At 40.7% G+C, this 22,806-nt stretch overlaps 1 protein-coding gene across 1 annotated transcript in view; it reads left to right on the top strand.

Moving 5' to 3' along the window:
• Positions 1-2,266: 2,266 nt before the first annotated feature.
• The window catches only part of slc24a6a (solute carrier family 24 member 6a), a 39,337-nt gene continuing 18,797 nt past the window's right edge, over positions 2,267-22,806 (top strand). The window contains exons 1-2 of the mRNA XM_064326104.1: positions 2,267-2,812; positions 14,560-14,670. Coding sequence (XP_064182174.1) covers positions 2,704-2,812; positions 14,560-14,670 — 220 coding nt within the window. The 5' untranslated portion in view covers positions 2,267-2,703. The remainder of the gene's footprint in view (positions 2,813-14,559; positions 14,671-22,806) is intronic.

The raw sequence follows: 22,806 nt of genomic DNA, 5'->3' as shown, positions 1-22,806 counted from the left end.
TTTGTCACATTTGCCCCACTTTCTTGAACTTCAATGAAAATCACAAGAGGAACAACACACCAGCACATGACATCACAGGGTCTTCCCGAGGTCATGTTGCAGAAGCTTACTCAGTGGGGATGTGGTGCTGTAATTCAGCTTTCAAACCAGCAAATCTCACTGCATGTCCTCTCCAGTCACCACGAAGATAATGCAGCACAGGTCAGTGACTTGAAAAAAACGAGAGGGCACACAGGAGGCCATGTTCTTTTAGGTTTTTAAAAGAAATGATGCAATCAACTGCCGGAATCGTTTTTTTATTTTCCGTGGAGATCGGGGCGTGCATCATCCTCCTTGACATTCTATCAATGAGAATGCATGCATAATTTATTCCGGAGGAGTGCAGCAAGCAGAAGGCTTGTGAAACATTAGCAGAGCCCATTTGGCTCATTATAATGATTTTGTATTAATTTCGCAAAACAACTGCCGTGCTATTGAGCAGTTTCGTCCCTGGGTCCCATAAAGCAAGGGCATGCTTAAAATCTCAGAGGAGCCACATTTGTGGCTTAGCTTACTTTGTCTACAAAAGACCAACCCTGAGATCAATTGTTTTTGAAGGCTTTTTTTTTGCGTCTTTTTGTCTGCTTTGTTGTTTCCTCATGCACCCCACCCCTTACGTACGTCGATCCATATGTACAGCAGTCTACAAAATGGCTAGACCGCAAGTAAATGTGTTTTCTGGAGAAATGTGTATAAACAACAAGGCCAGATTTTTAAAAGAATCTTTAGAAACCAGACACTGGCTTGTCTTTTCTGGAGCACTTCATCTATGATATCACAATGACAGACCATTTATTGTAGGTACAGACAAACTGTTTCTGCTATCAAGGTATGTGTCTGAATAATGTGAAATGTATTTGCATTGATAAATGAACACTTAGTATGGCTACCCTCATCTCCTCCTCAATGAGTTCAATTGGTTACTATGAACATGATATATATTCATAAATTTACTGTCATTAACTTTTTACATTTTAGGAATAATAATAATAATAATAATTTTGTATAGAGCTCATCTCACAGCTGTTTCACAGTGTTTTCCACTGAAATGACATGTAATACAAAGATGAAAATAAAATAAATATAAAAATATGACCAAACATAAAATCTAAAGCAAAAATTCAAGATAAAAGAAATATGAAGATAAAATCAGTAAAATCATGTCAACAAACTGAAACAAATGAGTCAACAAAAAAGCTTATAGAAGTGACTTTTTCCCTCTTCCTCCCTTCAATTAGTCCCAACTGTGCTGCATCGACTCAAATTTCAAATAATTGACACGATTCACCTTCAGCACTCAGTGCTGCTTCAACTCAGTTAAATTTCAATCTTCACTACGTAGGCTGATTTAGAAAACTCTGAAGTCAGGTACCCGTCACCAGATCTGTAGAGCGTGGACAGGTAAATCAATATTGAATAAACTTCAACGAGGGAAATTATTAGCCATTTCAAATCAGCGAAAAAAGAAGTAAAGGAGGCAGGGAGGGAGATTTTCCTTCAGCTGGTTCACGTGCACATGAAACCGGCTAAAACGTATTAAACCCTCCATGCATGTGGACATAGCACGGAATAAAGTGTACATATTCCTGTATGTATCTTACATGTTGTGTACATATGCACATTGACGCGCACACACTCAAGCATACGTAGTTGCCTATATAGCCTGTGTTAATGCGTGCCTGAACCCTCTCTCGAAGAGCAAACTGACCGTGGCAATGCATTAATCATTCGGTGATGTCAGACACCTCTGGGCAGTTTTAATGACATTGTTTAGTCAACCCGTGTAAACATTTTGAATTTGATTAAATACATCATTCTCAAATGCATTTGTATACAAGTGTTTTGAAGAACTATATAGATTCGTGAGAAAACACATATTCTCTTTCATCGTCGACCTATCAAATATATCTTAAATCCTGGCGAACACATGACAAGTATAAATTTTATATCTGTTTTATATAGCCACGATGCACTAAAACTTCACTTTCAGTTTAATCAGAAAGCGTTTTCCCAATGAAGGCAAACAGAGCGTGAGCCTACCTGTTAAGATAAGAAAATAATGCACGCTCTTCGTGCAAGGTAGGCTATTTGTTATTGAAGACAGAACGGATGAGGGGTTTACGATAATACACTGGCCCAATCTTAGATAATGCTCTCCCACAACGACTGCCTGTCGTCTCCTAGCGGTGGTTCTCTGAACTTGCTGAAAGACGTCCAATACTCTGGATCCGAATTGGGTGAGTGGGTGAGGGAGGTGGTGGAGAGAAGGGGAGTGAATCGAATCGCTGTAAGATTGGCACAGCCGGCGGTGCATGAGTGGGTGTGCGAGAATCCCTTTCTCACCCACTCCGTTTGTTGGTCCTACAACAGAGAGCTGCTGTCATAACCGACTTTTTTTTCTTCTTATCTTATTATTCTAGGCGGGTGGAATGGGGTCGCAGTGTGAAGCATGCTGTGCGACAGTAAATTAAAAGAAAGCGAACCCCAAAATTAGGGAGTGATGCTGGGGCTGGAAAAGGCATCAAGATAAATTAATATATGATCAAACAACCGACCAGGTTTGTGCTGGTTATTTAGCAAACGCTTTAAGTACGAGAAGAAAGAAAAAAACAACGGGGCTTCATCTGTGACAGACATGTTCTGAAGCGAGAAACCAACGGTAGGATGAAGGCGGTGTTGAGGACTAGAAGACGGCGGCTGTTCCGTCGGCTCTGCTGTTGTGGAGTAGGACTCATAGCCTTCACCTGGATGGCACAAATCTTCCACGTAACAGGTGAGTTGAATGTTCATTTTAAGAAACAGAAAACACAAGCGGTGATTCCGGGTGAATACTTCACAATTCAGACATCGCTCCGCCTTTGCTGAGAATATAAGCCGACGTTACAAGTTTCACTAGATACCATTCCAATGTAGCCTATGTATGTCGCCGTGTAAGTCTGAAATTTATGGTCATATAGTTGGTTAATCATACGGTCGTGTCGATACGTTTGCCGGTAGCGCGGCTACTATACAACGATCTTCCTATAATGTGTATATAGCCTATGATTATAGACATAAATGCAAGAACTGAAGCGAGGCAGTGTGCGTACACATGCCTTCAGTATAGTCCGCATACAGTCTATAATATATTTTAGTGGGTAACTCCCCTCACTGGTCGGTTTGTTCATGTAAGTGGGACCGAAGGGTTTAAACTTTGCACCAAACAGAACATGAAATGTGGGCTGTGTGCCTATAAGTTAAAATAAAATAAAAAATCATTCAGCGCTGAGTGACAGAGAGAGATATATTTCAAATAAAAAAATATTTTATTTTAGTATTCGTGTCAATACATGGTCATCTCAATAAAAAAATGTAATCAAACTGCCTCTCATTATGAATTCCACAAGCCCTTGATCTGGTTTGCTATAATGTATTCTGTGTATCTAAAATTCACTGATTACAAATGCATATGTGGACTGATGCATGAATTAATCAGCATTCGGTTACAGATGAAAAACATAAGCAGTGAAACCCACGTTTGCTCCGGTCACTCCATTATTTTTTAAAATCTGTTTTCCTGTTAGCAACAGGCAGTTGGACTGCTTACAGATTTTACTGTTTCTGTAATCCGTATATCTGAATTTGTCACAAAACCAGTTTTTAAAAAAAGCCATTTGTCAGAGGCAGCAAGGGCAGTTTATCTCCCCTAGTCTGAAGCTGGTACTCTCTCAGGCCCACAGTCAGGTTTTTACCACTTTTCTGTACTGCACTCATTGCTGTTGCTCCGAACCAGAGCACTGGCTTCAGCATCCAAATTGCTCTGTGTGACACATGTGTGACCCCCCCCCCCCCTTCAAAGGATTACACCATGGTCTCACCTCGGCAGCGATTCTTTTTCATCCTGGGGGTGTGGACAGAGGTGTCTTCCCCACCTCACTGAAAATAGCCCTTGTTCATCTGAAGGACAGCCCTGTTAGTGATGGTGCCTCTAACGCTACATTACTAAAATTCCTCCGCTGCCTTTTTGTCATCTTATGATTTCTATCCCACAACCGAAGAACTGGGAACCTGCACACCGTATTTTCCTTAATTCCAGGACTGTTATTTATTCCTTATGTGACGTGGAGAAAATACCCCCCCCTCAGCATTGCCCTTTAGTTCAGGCGGATGCTGGGGTGCCGAGTATTAGGGGTCCTGAATGGATCGTTATTGTGTCCCTGCCACACTCCGCTCCGGCACAAGAATAAAGAGGCTGAGGTTAGATAAGGATTCTGCGGGCCACCTTTAAAGGGCTTGGTGGAAAAATAGCAGTTCTGTTACTGTATGTGGGACCATTTATAATGCTAGACATTTGGGTGGAAATCAGATAAGGGCTCTCTAAGGATACCACTGGACTGGGATCATTCAAGGCAGAGCTGTTTAAAATGTGATGCATTAATCAGTGTTTGGTAACTGTGGAGCTAAGGTGGACTGAATGGCTTGTACTTGTGCGTTGTGCATTCCTCTTGTTTTTATGTCATATCTTGCTATGAAACATTACAAGCTAGCGCATTGCATTCTTATACGGCGGCAACAATGTAACAGTGGCATTCTGGGAATGTGAGTTGTATTTGCCAGATAACTCCTTGATGAACATACAGTAGTGGTCCAGGGGTCAGGAAACTCTCTTTTAATTATGGTTACCAAATGAATCACAGTCATATGACTGAGTCATAAAAGACAAATTAAGACAGCAGACAACATAAAAAAGTCTGAACCAAGAGCACCCTGTTTCCTTTACACTTAAAGTACTACAGAAAGAATAAATAAACAGCACAATCAATTTTTCTAAATTTAGATGATTTTCAAGAAATTCACTGACTCAGTTCACTGAGTGAAGTGTTTTCTGACAGAAATGTTGCAATCAAAGGATACATTATAATACATTAAAGATAATCATGATTTTTAAAAAATCCATTTAAATAAGAATAATGGTTAGCTCTTCAGTAGCTGCTTTAGGTTGAACAAAACATTGTCCCAGCCTTGTTTGGAATTACATGTCATCGAACCAGTGCTCTAATGACCGTCTATACACAGTGAGATTCCTTCCCTTTCAGATAATATGTTCGCTCGACTACTGCTGAATGAGGTTGAAAAATACCACTGTAGACCTCAATGCTCCGTACCCACCTAGCTGACAATAGGTAATGAGGACTGCAGTGGTGCTGCAGCCTCCATGGAGAGGAGAGGACAATAAATGCCCTGGAATGCAGTGAAGTGGTCCTTTTGTTCTAGGCTAATTTAGAGGTTCTAAAAGGTTAGAGCTGTCTTTGTTTTCACACGGTCGGCAACGCACGTGACGCTGGTGCTTTTCATGTTTAGCCGGAATCATTTGTAAATTAAAATACTATTTAAAATGGGAAGCTTCAGTAATTGATTCTTAGAATTAGCCGCGCTTTCTTCCGTTGATTTTTGGTGATTTTCTGGCGAAAAGAATTGCCTTTTCATATGATGCTCAGGGGTTGCACTCTATGGCTCTCTGGTTAAGCTCAGAATATTAAGGGTCTTCACATATAGCCAAACAAGTACAGTAGATGGCTGTACACTCTGTGTCCACCCGCAGCCCACCGGCATGGTGAATCTGTGAGTTTTCTGCACCAGCCATGTTGTCATGTATGGTCAGATAGATGTGCTGGGGGCTCAACAGCAGGTCCACTGTTTGCATCTCTCTGGAGCTGCAATATACTGTAGCTCTTTCTGTCACACATACGCATGGACGCACACACACACACACACACACGCATACACACACATACACACACGCACACGCATACACACACATACACACACACAGGCAAACACACACACACACACACGCATACACACACATACACATACACACACACACGCACACACACACACACACACACAAATAAATCCACAGCGCTCCAAGATGGTCATTATTATAACAAGTATAAGAAGTAACACAAAACTGCAGTTACGGTAACAATTTAACTTTAGTTCACATTTACTGCAGATGTTTGGAATTGTTGCCAGTTGCTTGTCACTTGTTGTCTTGAGACACGAGCCAACAAAGCTTAATTTTTTTTTTCTGTGAGTACGTGCTATGCAGAAATGGTGGAAATGAAACCCTCACAAGGAAACTATGGCAGTTCTATTCTTGATGGTAGAATAAACAATGTACCGTGATGGTACATTGTTTGCTCCCTCTGTACCCTGACCAGTGCTTGGCAGTGATGTTTTTATTCATCTTTCCTGTACTGCAGGCATAGTTTCCCCGGGGTATTAATAGCGGAGGTTTTGTGCCTCCACTGAATTCCCGAGCGCCTCTGCAAACAACGGGAGAAAATCAATACGACATCAGTCTCAGGCTGAGATCTCCATAATCTCACGCCGAAGCATTCAATAAACGCGTGCTAAATGTTAACAAAATTGGCATCGTGTTAGGTCATGTTTTCGCCAGGGCAGGTGTGAGCCGCTCCTCGAGAATACCACGGCTCGCCGCTTCAGAGTGCCACTGCGTACCCTCCGAGGCACTTCCTGTACTCTCCTGTATTTCCCTGGTACCCTGGAATGGCAATGAAGAATAACATAGTGGTGCTATAAATACGGAATGAGTCCTCTGCATTCCTAAGTATGCACTTTGCACATTCTGGCAAATGAACTGAAACATGTTAAAGCAGATAAATCAAAATATCTAACGCATTAAACATAACTCGATGACATTATGAATGTTGCTCTGCTCTAGTAGTACGTAAATTATGAGAAGTCATAGTGTGTCACATGGTAATTGCTCAAAAAAAGTCTTTAGTCTTACGAATGGAAAACTAAAAATAATCGTAAGATTCCTTTGAAGTTATGCTTATATGAACAATTTATTTTCCATTTCATATTTGGCACTTATATTTGGCATATATTGGCATATGCTCTTATCCAGAGTAACTTACACAGTTGAAGTTTTTTGTTGTTGTAGGCATATAGGACCAATTCATATACTGTATGTCTTATTGGTTGTTCGTTGGTGAAATGTTTTGAAAAGCCTTCGTGGTGTGTCCCTAAAATAGCCATTTATGGGCTGGGATCCAAAGGAATACTAATGGGAGAGCTGAATTTTTTTTTTGTCATGAAAACAGTAGATCAGGAGATACAGGAAAAGCTAAATAACATGAGATTTCGGTGAAGAAACTAGTCCCTCCATCATGCATATTAACTAGATGTTGTGAATTTAAAAAACAAAAACACTTTCATACATAAAATAGAATATGAATGAATTAGACTTCGGGAAATGACAACAGCATAGCCCTGCTTGCATAATTGTCTTAGATGCACTGAGAATGGTGACATATAATTGGCAACTCTGTGATTCCCCCTCCTTGTCCCTCAGCACACCTTAAAACAGATCTTCAGCTGTAGTTGGATGTAATTGGATCTCCTGGGAGTTGCAGAAAATCGGCTTGATTTAGCCAACATTTCAACCCTTTGTCATGAGAATAGATTTTTAATTGACAGATTGAAGAAACATTCCATTTTAAGAATATTTTAAGGTTTGACTGAGATATAAAAAATACGAGGAGTGGTATTGATATATAAATATAATATATTTATGTGACTTCATATTGAATCAATTTATTTAATTGTGTACTTATGTAAAGCATAATTCGTTATTTTTTTCTGAAGAGTTCTTGAATACATCATAGTGGTTCATCATTTTATTTTTAGGATTATGATTTCCATTAATAATAAGAAGAAAATCATTAAAGGAAATAATAATAGGTACCAAGGCCTAAAATGTAACACTCAGCAACTAACATTTATATTAAGAATGTTTGAATTAGCAAATCTTTTGAGAATAAGTTTTTTTATAGTGAGTGTGTGGACGGTTCATCAAACAAGCCTTTTTAATAGCATCAAAATCACATTTGTGTGTGTGTGTGTGTGGGTGGGTGTTTGCATTTGCACTGTAACTGAACACAAACAGTGTCTCCAGAATTAGTTTCAGGCTGCCATGAATATTTCCCTTTTTGGAAGTGTTTGGATGTAGTCAAATACTTAGTCTGTCTCTGTCCTGACTAATAGATTCGCATTTTGAAAAATGTAATGGAAAATCCATTCGTGAACTTATAAATCCTGAAATATCCCCATGTAAACCATGTGTGTGACGTGAGCATCAGGCCAAAAAATTCAGAGTTACCTCAATTACTGCAAATGACAAAACCTCTCTTACCAACATTAGTCACATGTACAAACACAGTTCCGCAGGTCCGTGGACTTCAACACATGACACGTTTCACTTACAGGTCACAGGCTCTACATTCAGTGCATTTACATGCCTGTACATATAGGATATCCCAACTTAATATCAAGTAGGGATCATTGGAAAAATGCGTTAAATGTGAGTTAATGAACCGTAGTACTAGTAGTTTGTGTTGTTGTCTGGCTACAGTATTGGGCCAGTGGATATTAGGCCCTGCTCCAGAATCCAAATTCTTTTTTGTTTATGCCTAATTAATGGTCTGTGATTTCTGCAACACAAATAATTTATACGGTGTACAGCTTGTACATGATGAAATGCGTCATCACATATTCATCCAGCACTTGCCTCTATTCCACCAAGAAAGCACAGGCTTGCATTTCCACACATATTACATGCAGAATTGATCATATTGGATACTGTCTGCTCTGTGCTGCACACCCATGCAATGTCTAGTCCCCCTTGAAAAAGAGATCTCAATGGGGTTTCCTGATAAAATAAAGTATAAATAAAAAAATTATAGGAAGTTCCCTATTTGAATGAGCTATCAAGATTGATTGATTATCATGAAAATATATCATATCCTCCTGAGACTAAGCAGAAAAAATGTACTCTAATTGTTTTACATGATATGTCTTGTATGACAAAAACTTGTTGCAGTGAACGTATTTTCAAAAATATTATTCATTTTATTTGTATGCCCCTTGTAGTGCAGGTTTCAGCATAGTAGAATATACAGTTCATGAGAATTGGAGACCAGAGAATTGACCAAATGAATTGCTGGGGGTATCAGATATGAAATAAAAACATATCATCAGCTAAACTGTACAATACGTTAGAAGTCAACTGCTGTGGGTTTTTCAAAGGTCCAGTGTTGATATTTAGCAAGGAAAGGGGCTGATGGCCAATGTAATGCTGTTACATGCACCTGGTTAAGTATTAAACAGTTCAGTTATTAAAATGTGAATCTGTGAATGCACCTGTTGGTTTAATAACAGTGGTAAAGTTAGCCAGTCAACTGACAATGTAATGACTGGGAAATAATTACATGCATTTAGGTTCTTGGGATTTCGGTGTTCATTCTGGTGTTCAGCCAGTTATTTTAGTCTGGATCTAGTATTTGGCCAGAAGCTAAACAAATTTTGTATAGGCCAAGACCTGGAGATTCTTCAATAGCTGGCTATGCTGATGTCTGGTCTTCCAGATTTATTTGATGTTATTATATTACCATAGTTAAAGGATTTTTTTAGCCTTGCTGTGGTCCTGTGTTTGCATTCAAAGAAGTTTCCTCCTCCATCTTCAACCTTGCCAACTCACCCTGAGTGCCCCTCCTAACGTGGTCGGCTAGAGGTAACATTAGTACCGTGAAATGAGTGACCGTGAGCGACAGTAAGAAGACAGACTTGATTATGGCTTAATTAATTACATTATGTTGAAAGTATAGATTAATTAGTTTCATTATGTTGAATGTAATAGTCGTTTTATTGTAATAGCGACTTTTATTTTGAAAAATTCAGACCCTTGCAAAAGTTCTTATTGTTGCTGACTAGGCTGTGTAGCCACGCCCACCCCTCCCCATACAGAAAAAGAGTTTGACACCCACAAACGTCCCAGACACATTGCAGAATGACAAATTTACGTAACAAGGTGCACAAATTCAGCAAAAGTATGTAAAAAAGACAGAGATTGCCCGTGTATCATAGATATGCCTTAGCATGGTTATTTTATCATTTTTTCAAGGTAAGAATCCTGCATAGCCTGCCTTTAAACAGCAGGTACTTTGCCTGTTTCCATGAAGTCACTAGCCCTGCCTGGGACTGCAGGGTATTATGGGCACTTAGACCTGCAGGTGCCTGGCTCTGGAGGCTTGGTTCAATTGGGCAAGTCTGGTGGTGGAGTGCCTCCTGCTCCTACTCAAAATAGATGGACTTACAAGACGAGTGCACAAGAGTCTGAGAGGTCTCCATTAAAACTAGCAAGCCCCTGACCTGAGAGAGAAAGAGCAGGTGGTGCAGTAGATGTACAGGCATCTGTTCACAGAACTGATGGTGAGTGGGTTGATAAACACCTTCCCTTGTGTGATGTGTGCAGAGCAAGTGCCAGCGCTAGGAGGGAAGGTAGCACAAAATAGGAAAAAAAAGGATTGATTCCCCCCCCACCCCCCTACCCCCACCCTCTTTCTAAGCATGGCTTGTTCTCCTTTGGCATTCTTGCACTCTTGACATCGACAGCCTTGGGTATATCATTTTGGTAATTACATAGGGCCTTAAAGTATGATGGAATGTTAACCAAGCGATCACATGACTCCAGTCATAAAGGAATATGAGAATGCGGTGGCGATCGTTCTTCCAGTGCTGAGTTTAATTACAGACCCAGAATCTGATTTCAAGTGAGTGGATTTTAGTTTTAATGAACACTTGATTGCATTGTACCTGCAGAGGAGCACCAGGGATTTGAGCCTGTAATGAAGCTGATAGTATCAGCCATTACGGAGTGGCACTGCGACTCTCTATTCTTTTCTTTCGAGGAGCAATATTGTGAACACTATGTACCATAGGAATCTATTCTAATAGGTAGATCCTACAGTATATTTACAGATAGCATGCTGTACAGGACAGTTGGAGTTACTGAATGGGTGATAATGAACAATTTGTTCTAACTAAAGGGAGATAAATGTATTTTCAAAAGAGTTTTTTTTTCTTTTGTTAAACATCTTAAGTAAATTTGAAATTATTGCTTGCCACTGGTAATACATTTGGTTTTGTTTCACACATTAAAGCCGTTGATAGGGAGAAAAACATGGAGCTAAATTTTGTAGCATACAAGCTCCAGGTTTTGAAACTGACGCACGACCATGCTACCTCTGCAAAGGACAAACCAAAATGGATATATGTGTGAGTATTTGTTTTTGATATGGCATATTTACTGTATAGCACGTTTGGAGAACTCAGGTACTTTTGCTTGTAGTGGAATCAGGTCTGAAATCTTCTTCAAGATGAGTTAATTAACTTGTACTGTTTTGTAAAGTCCTTGTTTTTGTCCTCATTTTAAATAAACCTATACAAGGCGTTGGGATTTTTTTTTTTTTTTGCATCAGTAGGTCTGAATATTGCTTGTAGCCACTTGCTCATGGTAATAAACCTGACAAGAACACCTGGACTTTCTTGGGAAGATCTGTTTTTTGATGGGTCGTCTTTTTTTGATACGTTCAGAATCTCTCCCGATGTCCTGTTTATAAACCTCTCATTTAAAAAAAAACGAGTCCCTACACAGACATGGTAATGAGCCTGCTGTCAGCCTATTGAGGCTATTTTTGGATCTGATTAGTTTACGATGCAAATGAGGGCTGGCTTAGCCTGACAAGCCTATCCTAATTCACAACTGGATCCAGACAACCCCTTTTCTGTGAATGGCTTGGGCCAGGTTTCTATGGGAACCAGAGGAGATGTAAAGAAAGTGTTTGAAGGGCTGTTTTATTGATTGATTTGTGTGGATTTAATGACTGCTAGCTTCTGAGGATTGGCAAGCGATTGTTGGCATCTGGTTGTGCACGGTTTGAAGGTGGAGGAACACATTTTCTCTGTCTCTGGGTCTGTTCATCTCACTCAGCCTGATGGCCATTTTTTTTCCCTGCTGCTTGCGATCCACACTCCACTTTTTTTGGTATTTTTGGGGATTTTTTTTGTCTCCTGCAATCTGGCGAGATTCTGTTTTTAGGATTGCACCAATCTTACCAAATTTCCTCCACACACACACACAGACACACACACACACACACGCACACACACACATACATTTTGTGGGAGTGCAGAGGTGGTAACGGGGGTCATGAAATATATATATTGTATATATAACTGAGTCTCCCAAATATGTCACAGTTGGCTTGGCTTTGGTACCATGGTAAAACAACATGGTCACCGCTTGGCAGACTTCCTGTCACTCTCCTTTTGCTTTATTGCTAGAATCTTTTTGGCTTTAGAATTCATTTTAACATTTTTCTGGATAGAAATGTTACTTCTCGTTTATAATTGCTGATGCCACGAGGAAAGGTAATGCTGTTGTGATAAAACTGAAATAGTTTTCTTGTTTTTGTCTGATTTTATACTTCAAGGTCATCTGCATTGTTCCATGATTAGTGAACAGAAATGAATAAAAACAAAAAACACAAGCCCAGAATCTTTAAAATGGCTTCCTCCATCCTAATATACTGTACAGTTAGATTTTTCATTTTGGATATTAAAATTGAATTTGAGCACAATTTGTGCACACAGTGCACAATTTGCTGTTTATAGTGCGCGGAAGACAGCTTATTCCTTGTTTTTTTTATGGTCTTTCTTTAGAAACATACAAATTCAGAATCTTATATCTTCAGATCAAATAAAAGTTTTATTTACATCCTTCAGTCATGTTTTTTTTTTTTTTATGAAATGTTTAAGGCAGGGATATTCAATGGAATCTCAAAAATGAGAAGAATTAGTTTTGAAAAGTTAATCAGCATTTTACTAGTATTCTCTAGACTACAATTAAGTAATTAAGCAAAGAAAATGCATTTCTTAAAGTTGTTGACACATAGGTAGGTAATTCAATCGACAATCACAAGGACACTATGAGGGTAAAGTAGGCGCATTAAGAGCAGATCTAAAGTAGACAAACTGTGCTGTGTATTGCTGAATTGGCTAAGGGGGTTCATACTGTGTTTGATGTCAAAGAGGTTTCATTGTTTAACACATTTTGTGGTAGAAACCTATTTTGACAGCTCATTTTTATGCTGTTCATACTGTTGTTGTGCTTTATGGTTTATAGTCTTTAAATGGCAATCATATATATTTAGCAAATATGTCAATCATTTATATGTTGTCTACTTGGGGGTCTTGAATAAACTCATGATTAATCAAGATAAACCCGTCAGGTAAATTGAACAAGTGGCACTAGCTTTAATTTCTTCCATGTGCATTATTGCACAACCAGCCCCATGTAAAAGCAGCTAGATATGAGGCAGAATATTAAACATGTTAATAAAAATATTAAAGACTTGTTATCTAGGGCCATTGGTTTGTTGCCAGGGGTGCAACGATGAATGCAAATTTCATAATTTGCTGTTGATTAAAACTAAAATGGTTTTAATTAACTGCAAAAAAACATTATCTTCATTCAATTTGATGGTGTTCAATACATAATGTTAAAAATGACCAAAATGCACCTCTGTTGCATTCATGCAATATGTGCATATGCATATAGAGAACTGCATATGTATCAAAGATAGGTACTGATGTCATTAAAATTTCACATTTTACAACTAGATAGTGAAATGTAGCTATGGGTGTTTTGTGGGATATTCCTGCCTGCATTGCACATGCACTGCTTCAGTGGACCTGGCCCTCAGTCTTCTCTCAGAGAAGCAGAATTTAAAAATAAGATCTGTAACCAAGGCCAATAATCACTTGGAATTACACAAGAAAGGCACCAGCTGAATTGCGCTCCGAAATACACCAGCTTGAATTGCTGCAATTTTGTGCTCCGGGGTGCTGCACAAATGGCACTGGCAGGCTGCAGGAGTCCAATCAGAGGGAGAAATTGCCACTGAGTCAGGAGATATCGTGCCAATAGGAACCCTCCATTGCCGGGTGACGATGTGGCCAATCAACATGTGCTCACTGACTGACAATTTAAAGAACGAAAGAAATAATTATTTTCTATTCTTGGCAAACACAGTTTGGTGAGTTCAGCAATCACTAAAAAGGACAAATGTCGATTGAATACAAGCCTCAGTACAGCATTTTGTCCTGCACCGAAGTGCCTTAACAGATAAGTCACTTGGGGGTCCCTTATATAATGAACTTCTTGTGTCATAGTCTTTGTATTTTTCATTGTTGCAGATCATTAGCTGGCAAACACACCCCTGGCTTTCATCTGCATTTCCAGCCTGTGGCTAGTCCAGTGGCAACCAACCCTGGTAGGTAGGTAGGTAGGTTTTCACTCCAGCCTAAACAAAGCACACCTCATTCAACAGTTGCGTTGTGCTGCTAATTAGTAGAGTCAGGTGTGCCAGATTAAGGCTGAAGTGAAAACCTACAGGGTGATAGATCTCCAGGAACATATTTGGTTACCACTAGGCAAGAACGAGCAGCTTTACAGGTCAGGCCACTCAGGAGCCTGTTTTTTTTTTTTTTTTTTTTAATCAATTTGAGAGTATTTGTGGGATGATATGATGGTTGGCAACAGTCTGCAAATGCAAACGTGACGGTCTCCTTCTCTGTGCTGCCCTGCTCTCCACCCCCCACCCTTCACAGACTCAGAGCACCCCAGCACCCTCTCTGGAGAGGACCCCATCGCTGACTGGCCCACGCGCAGACTCATGCAGGAAGAGGAGCAGAACCACACCATCGATCTGCCCCGTGCCGGTAAGCGCTGTGTGTTTTCGGCATGAAGTTCTTCACCGCATTCCTTGATGCAGCTAGAAGGTGGCATGTTTTTGTATGTTGCCTGTATGTCAGCATAAATTGAATTTCATTTTCATTGATGGCTGACAAACCACTCGCGTAGTTTGTCAACCATCTTGTATCAGGAGAATATGCGATGTGATTATAGCCAGTACTGTCCTGACACTCATACATACAGTACAACTCGCAGAGATACATTAACATTTCTCTGATAGAAATGTATAATTTGACTTGTTGTGTTTTTTGAATGTATGATCTGTGAATTTTGCAATCATGATTTGATATGTGAATCAGAATTTGCTTGCTCAGTTGCATTTCAGTCATGTACAGTGAAAGCATGTGCTATGAATGCATGTGAAATCCTTTGAGATTGACTACTGTAACCCTCCGTTCTTGCAGTCAGGTTCACAGAGATAAGCCTGCATATGTGACGTGTAGCCATATTTTGTGTGGTTAAGTGAGCAGAAGCTATGCCCTTTATCTAAAACTAGTTTAACCTCAAATCTAGTAAATAGATTTATAGGGAATTATATTTTTATGTATAGTTCAGAATTGGCTCAACTACATGTAAAAACAAATTGATGTAGCCAAAGACATTTCATTGGGCCATGCTGTTTTTCTGGAATAAAGCAAACATTCTCTGTTAAACAACACAGCACAATTTATACATTGCATGTCTTTTTAGGAAGTGTAAACTCGTTCATTATGTTCATTATCTTATCACTTCTTTTTTGACACAAATTAAAAACATGCAGTTGACAAAGTGTTGGTCACACCTCTAGTTCCCATGCCACGCCCAGTCATACTCAGAATGGAAAACAATGTTGTTATCTCCCAAAAGGCATAATTGAGCTTGCTTTGTCAATTGTTTCAGTGTTCAGTAATTCAATAAATATTCACAACTTTTCTCAAATGTTGCCTGGACATCTTTGCAATAACTTAATGCTTCCATATGTGTACCATTGAAATTATTTGGCCTTACTTGAGGGTTTTTTTACGATGGTGTACTTTGAATCACAGCTCATCAGCTCGTCACTATTACTAAAGCTCAATCCTCAACTCCCCCCCCCCCCCACCCCCTCATTAAAGACCAAATTTTCAATGCTGTGCTAATTCTGCTAGCCTGTTAACCTGCTAACCAGTGCTCAGCAGAGGTGGGTAACCCGGCTTCAAAGAGTAGAAGTACTAACCATGTATTTGCTCCACCAGCATGCACTAAACCAGCTGATTACACTAATTAGTTCTCCTACCTGGCTGAAGAGTTGTGCTAATTAGAATCAGCTGGTTTAGTGCATGTTGGTGGAGGAAATACATGGCTAGTACTTCTACTCTTTGAAGCCGGGTTACCCACCTCTGGTGCTCAGTCCCTTGGACACTTTCGCCACTATGAAGATGTATTTTTGAGCAGTACGGTGGTAATGGTGGCTATCGTGTGATTACACGCCTCAGACTCCGCTAGGCCCTAGAGAGCTGTGGGTCAGCAGAGCAGGAGAGGGGAGACGGCCGAAACAAACTCATCTTCCCTGCTCACGCTCTTGGCTGTCAGTTCAAACAGAAGCAGACGTCTAATTTCCTGGAATTCTTTTTTTTTGTGTCAGCTCTCACATGCGCTCACTCGCGCGCAAATGACAGGAAGAAAAGTTGAGCTTTCCTCAGAGAGAGAGAGCAACACGGAGTAATTGGCACACACTGAGTAAAGTGATCTATCCAGTATCCAGTAGTTTTGAGAGTGACCGAATATTGATGTTAAATGCCTATGCCTATTCTACGCCCTACTTTTCCAAGGGTCTCTGTAGAATAGTAATGCACACATATGTTTGTCTGTGCACATGTGCGTATGTATGTGTGTGTGTTTGTCTTTGACCATGCCCTAGTGTATGCATTTCTGTTCATATTTGCCCTAAGGATGCTTGTAGTGTGTGTGTGTGTGTGTGTGTTTATGGGTGTGTAGTGCTTGTGCGTACAGATGCGTGTGTACTTGCATGCATGCGTGTGTGTGTGTATGTGCGTGCATGTGTGTATGTGTGCGTGCGTGCACGCGCACGCGTGTATGCATTATGACTCAGTCCGGCTGGGAATCTCTCCCCCACATGAAACAGAGATTGTGGTAATTATAGAAGCAGCCTCCATCCATGGGCAAACCACCAGGCAAAACAGGGAAATGCTCTCTGTTTGTCTTTCTCAGCGGTTATAAATGGGATGAGGGCTGGCGTTATGGCAGCCAGCAGTTTGATGCCTTCGTAAGGCTTGCATATATATAGCACCGCAGCATATATTTAATGCAATCAGTATTGATTACTCTTGTAAGCCAAGTTGCCACATTTGTATTTCTTCTTTGTGTTGCCTCTGTTGGATATAACTGGCACAGACATCTTGCATGTTGGGTTTTCAGAAGAAATACACAGTTTGTATGTATTCTGGGTTTGATTCCAATCACACATTGTTGGCTATCTAAAGCAAGCACTATTCCCATAGGCGAGAAGCCTTTGGCTCTCTTTAATGTATGTACTGTAAAGTCCATTCATCCATCTACTATATATAGCCATTTATTCCTGGGCAGGGTTGCGAGGGGTGCTGGCGTCTATCCCAGGCTATCCCAGCGTTCATTGGGCAAGAGGCAGGAATACACCCTGGATCGGTCGCCGATCAATCGCAGGACACCCACACCATTCACCCACACACTGGCCCCAAAATCCAAATCTGGCAATTAACCCAGGGAATTAACTGAACAATTAGTGCTACTGATTGGCCAGACAGTCTTCACACCTGACTCCCAGGTAAAGAGCAGGTGGAAAACCAGCCATTCTTGGCCATCGAAGGCCGCGATTTGAGTTATAGAGCCGTAGAGCGTTTGCACCAAATAAGTATGTCCTTTTATCTGGACCACATGACAAAAAACTAGATGATGCAGTCTGCATTCCACCCTGCTTCATTTAAAGAGCGCCTCTCATTATTTAAGCTTTCAAGAGTAAAGCTATTCTGATGTTAAGAAGTAGAATTGTCTGTTGAACCTTGGCCGGTGTACAGAATGTTCACTATAAATTATTCAAGAGTTCAATATCTAATCTGTGATAGAGACTCTTTGAAAGGATGTAATCACAGGGATGTGTGAGGAGAGGGGTGGAGAGCATTGTGTGCAAAATTGAGGCAGGCATTTGAAATTTGACAGACGAATCAATGCAGGCAAAGCATGCACTGTCCCAGGAATCCACGGTAACAAGGTGTTTGTCTGTGAAGAGGACGCTCTTAAGCTTTGGCACTGACTTTTTGTTTATTTGTTCAAGCAGACAGTATGTCATGTTTGCAAACCGCGCTGCCAGACGAACAGCCACTCTGCTTCTAATTGGGCATCTTCGTCGCAGTTCATCAAATTTAAGCTTTTTCAGTATTTTTGCAGTATATTGTACACCTCTAGCTCACACGGTATATTCACTTGTTTTTACCTGCATATTTGCGCTTATTAAAACTGCAAAAGCTAAACATTTATACTAGTGACAAAATGTTGAATGAACACATGTATTTATAATAATTGGTTAATTCATTGACTAAACTAACTGTTCCCTATTTTAAGCTTGTATTGGCTATCCAGGTTCTCTACCACTACCACCTTTATGTCCTTAACATCAGGTGGGATAATTCTTAGCAGTTATTTTATGAAATATTCAGATCAAAGTATGTGGCAAATAAACAATGAAGGTGTATTTTTATGAATGCAATAAACAGGCAAAACTTTTTCCCCCCAAACCTCCTCGTCAAAGCTCTTCACACCCCATATATATATCTCTCCCTCTCTCTTGCCATTCCTTAAAAGGATGCAGGCAGAAGCCTGTACCCGCATTCAAGTCCCTTTGAGGCCTACGTTGCTAGGCAACTGAATGCTAAATTTTTAAACCGAGGGAAGTCTGCGTTTCGAGCATTCACAGCGCCGGCCGGGGCTCCGGGGAATAGCGCACGGAAGGAAAAAATAGAACTCCGGTGTCTTTATTTTTAGAGGTGTCGATAGTCATTGTGCAGATGTTTTATGCATTATTTATTTGTTGTTTTTTAAAGACGAGGGAGCAGTGAAATTAACGAGTTGTTTTTTTTCCCACAGGGATTATTTAAATGTGGTGGGAATAAAGATATTTTTTTCTTTGTCCAAACATATTTGAGAATACAAGGCTTACCGCTGGAATTGTCAAGGGAGCAATTTACCACAGCTGTCAAAAACAATGCGTCAGTTAAAATGGAGACAATGGGTGTTAATTACTTTGATGACAAAAGCAACAATGACAATAATAACCATTCCAAAAAATAACACGGCACAGATGGAATGATGGAATGAACAGCTTTTGGATTGTTAAGAAGGCATGTTCACTTGTGGATGTCTGAGATTCTGGCTAAATTGTGGTACATATAGTGTCTCATTTCCTTCTGAAATCTCTCTCTCTTCTTCACACGCTTCACACCATGTCTAATTTTAGGATCCGAGTTCATTCTTTTGTGTAAGGTTCGAGGTATTTGTGGATTGTTAATTCGGTTATCTTGCTTGCCTTCTCGTAGTCATGCTTTCATGCTATAATTTGGGACTTTATCATTTAATACTCGACCCCATAGATCTATCCCTCGGCCTGGATACACACTGGCATCTTTGATGTCATTTTTATCATGGAATAATAATTCAAGAGGTCAATCATTTTTATTAAACCTTGGTGAATATATTCATACAATACTGCATGTATGTGTGAACTTCCAATCAGAATGCAAAAGAAAAACCCTATTGAAAAAAAGTTGCAGTGACTCCCTCTTTCCATAAAATGTGGGTGTATGCTGCCAATGCTGGGTAACATGTGTTTCATCCATCAACATAGGCCCTGTCACTCAACAAACCATTGACATCCTATATAGTTTATTGGGGGGCAAGTATGTTGCCAGGATAATCATTTAGTGATTGATTTGCTTGATGATGTAGTTATTTGTCATGTTGACCACATAAATCACTGTTCATATCAGTGAAATACGCAAAAAAAAGTAGACCTGAATTCATTCTGCACTTTACAAATGAGTACAGAATTGTAAAATTCTATTTTAAAGTCAATGCTTCTAATTTTTTTCCTCAGTAACTTATACAGAAAGACTCAAAAATGTATATTGTACTACATTTTATGTAAGTTTGAACTGAGGTTCATGAGAATGTTTCTTGATTTTTATAATATCTGAAAGTCTTCTCTTGCATTTTTGCAAGTCTTCTTTTGTCTTTTTTTTTTTAGACAGTTCATTCATTTTTCATTCTGATTTGGAGCAGAATCTTTGTGTTTGTTGCCATTTTTCTCACCAAATTTCAACTAATGATTGATCCAAATAAGAATGGTACTAAACGTTCATATTATTTCATTGGGTGAATGTCAAAATTGAATTTTTCTTTCCCATTAAGGAGACAAGCTAGCCAACAGGCACCCTTTGAACAAAAATATTTTTATAAATTCTTTTTAAAATTTTAATAAGAAATTTGCACACTGTGAACAATTTTGTGCTGAGGTTGTAATTAGTTCCTATTTAGACAGAATCAAACGAGTGTCAGGTGTGAAAGGCGAAGCCTCCTTTTAGAAGCCGTAAATTAGTGTATGATAGGTATCATTAGATGTGAAAGGTTTTCACGCCGAAGAAACTTTTCCGCCGATGTTGTGCTGTCACAGACGATATGTCTTCACCTCCTAAACAGATAACTGCACTGCGAGAGAAAGGTCCCTCTGCTGAACGCTCCCCGTGTGTGTTGGCTTATTCAGTTATATAAGTCAAACCTCATCTTCTGTCCAAGTCCTCATCTGGCTCCCCGCCCCCCTCCCTCCTCCCCCAATCCCCTGCAAAAAATTCTTCATTCAAACACGCCCCCCCCCCCCCCCTCCTACCTTAACAAGGTCTGAAATACTGAGGATGAAAGCACCTTGCCCAATATAACGTGACCAAACCCGCGTCCGGTGTCAGTGCTCTGTCCGCTACGTCGCGTTTCCCGTTTCTGCTCATCCGACCACATGAATTACCTCCCCTCTGCTGAAGTTACTGTGCTCCCTTTTGCCAGGTTTATGCAGGTTCAGTCTGCCCTCAGTAATGCCATTGTCACAGACTATTAGTGTCTCAATCAATCTGCTCAGAACGCAAGGGGAGGGTGGGAGGGGTGGTGCAATAAAAACTAAATCTGTCCTGGAGGACTGATCTTAGGAGCTGCCTCTCCGGTGTGCAGAAGGTGAAATGGGCAGAAACTGCTACAGAAGAGAGAGAGGAGCGTGGGTAAAATCCAATGCCCATCCTCTTCAGATCATGAAGTGGTCAAAGAGAGGAGCTAGCTCTGTCACGACTCATGAACGATTTTACCAAGAGAAGGCAGCTAGATTACTGACTGCAGATTTCTGGTGAGGAACAATACATTAAGCATTTATTTAGCTCGTGCCTTGATAACTGTAACCAAAACATGAGTGAATCCCTGCAAAAGTAAAATTCCCAGTGTTAATTAAACTGTAACAGAGTTAATACGACCCAGCTTTGGCCACATTGGAGACACATAACTGTTATGGTTTATATTTTTATGGTTGATTTAGCACTGAGCACTGCACCGCGTGGATGCTGTGCTTCATTTCTAATCACGGTCGGCCAGATAGCTTTCCCCACCTAGGATTATAGCGTGCGGCTTTCACCTCCTTTGTGTACTCATTGTGTTGCACTGTGACGTAACAGCAAGATGCAGCCACGCTAGGATTAGAGCGGAGAGCTACTGAGGGATAGACGTGTCAGCACACCATCGACCGCGCGGATTAGAACAAACGGAGGGATCTTGGAGAGGTTTGTCGCGGTCCGCAATGTTCGTCTGCGCTTCCTTATCAAGGCTGATCTCAGATCAGCCCTAGAGCTGGGGAACGGTTTGCACAATAGCCAGGCGCTACATCGCCAATCGCAGATCGGGGGTCAGCTGAACCAAGGGGGGGGGGGGACCGGGCGACCGTTCGGTTCGGGCAGTATATCTTGTGTCCTTCTGCCAATGTGCACTGTGCCCATGAGCAGCGCCTAGAATGTAAATAAGCTAAACTGCTGTGCAGTAGAAATAGCTCAGTGCTGGTTGCCTGGAGCACTTTCAGCAATGATGCATGAGTGCTCGGTTAAATTCTGTTCCCGCAGCTCATTGTGTTTACCTGAGAAATTAAGATTATGGATGCTCAAGCGAAGCCTTCCCTTGACTGATTGCACACTTGTTTGAGGGGGTTCTCAGTATTTGCATTCGAAATGACACCTCTTGTGTCTGGGTTTTGGCCTTGTGAGATTTTCGATTTATTACAAACTGTGCCTGCAGGCCAAGATTTCATGCGGATTCTCTTGCCTCCCCGTCCTTTCTCCACCAATCGGCGGCGTGTCTGTATTTTTTATTTTTATCACGAGGGCTGATATGGGTGGATTGAGAGCCACGCTTACAGGGAGATTATATTGCCATCCCTTTTCTGATCCCTTCCCCGCACATTATTGGATCAGCCGATACACGGCAAAGTCGAGCCTCAATCTGCCAAGACACGGCAGAGGAGCGGTGTGACGGCAGCTGAATCTGCTATTGTTTCAATCTGATCAGCCCACCGCTGCCCTCGTGACCCTCCAGGCATCCAATGGAGATGGCATTCACCCCCCCCTCCCCCCCACCCACCCCCAAAAGTGCTGATCCTGGATCTGTCAGCCGAGCCCCTAATCCTGACCTGAATCATTTTGTGCAAAAGACGTGAAACTGATTCCGAGTCAGCGCTTGGGGGTGTACCGTCCTTCCTGTGCTGGGGCTGGGGACCTCAGTTGGACAGGAAGCTTGGACAGACAGCGGTGGAAACAGATGGACGGACATGCTGTACAGTCAGCAGAAACTGTGTTTAGTCCCGATTTACATTCACAAACATCATCTTTGGTTTATATCTGTATTAATAACGCATACTTATTAATGCTTATGAGTGTACTGTTACAGTATATGGCAACCGATACACTGTCATTTGAATCATTGACTGTGATACAGAAATATGAACAAGTATTCCATTTCCCGGACGATGCCATTGGCTGTTTGGCCTTGTTGATTTAGATTAATATTTTATATGC

This window comes from Anguilla rostrata, chromosome 3, assembly GCF_018555375.3.
Source record: "Anguilla rostrata isolate EN2019 chromosome 3, ASM1855537v3, whole genome shotgun sequence".
Lineage (NCBI taxonomy): Eukaryota > Metazoa > Chordata > Actinopteri > Anguilliformes > Anguillidae > Anguilla > Anguilla rostrata.
Note: the sequence above shows the minus strand (reverse complement) of the source record. Positions and strands in the feature narration are given on the sequence as shown.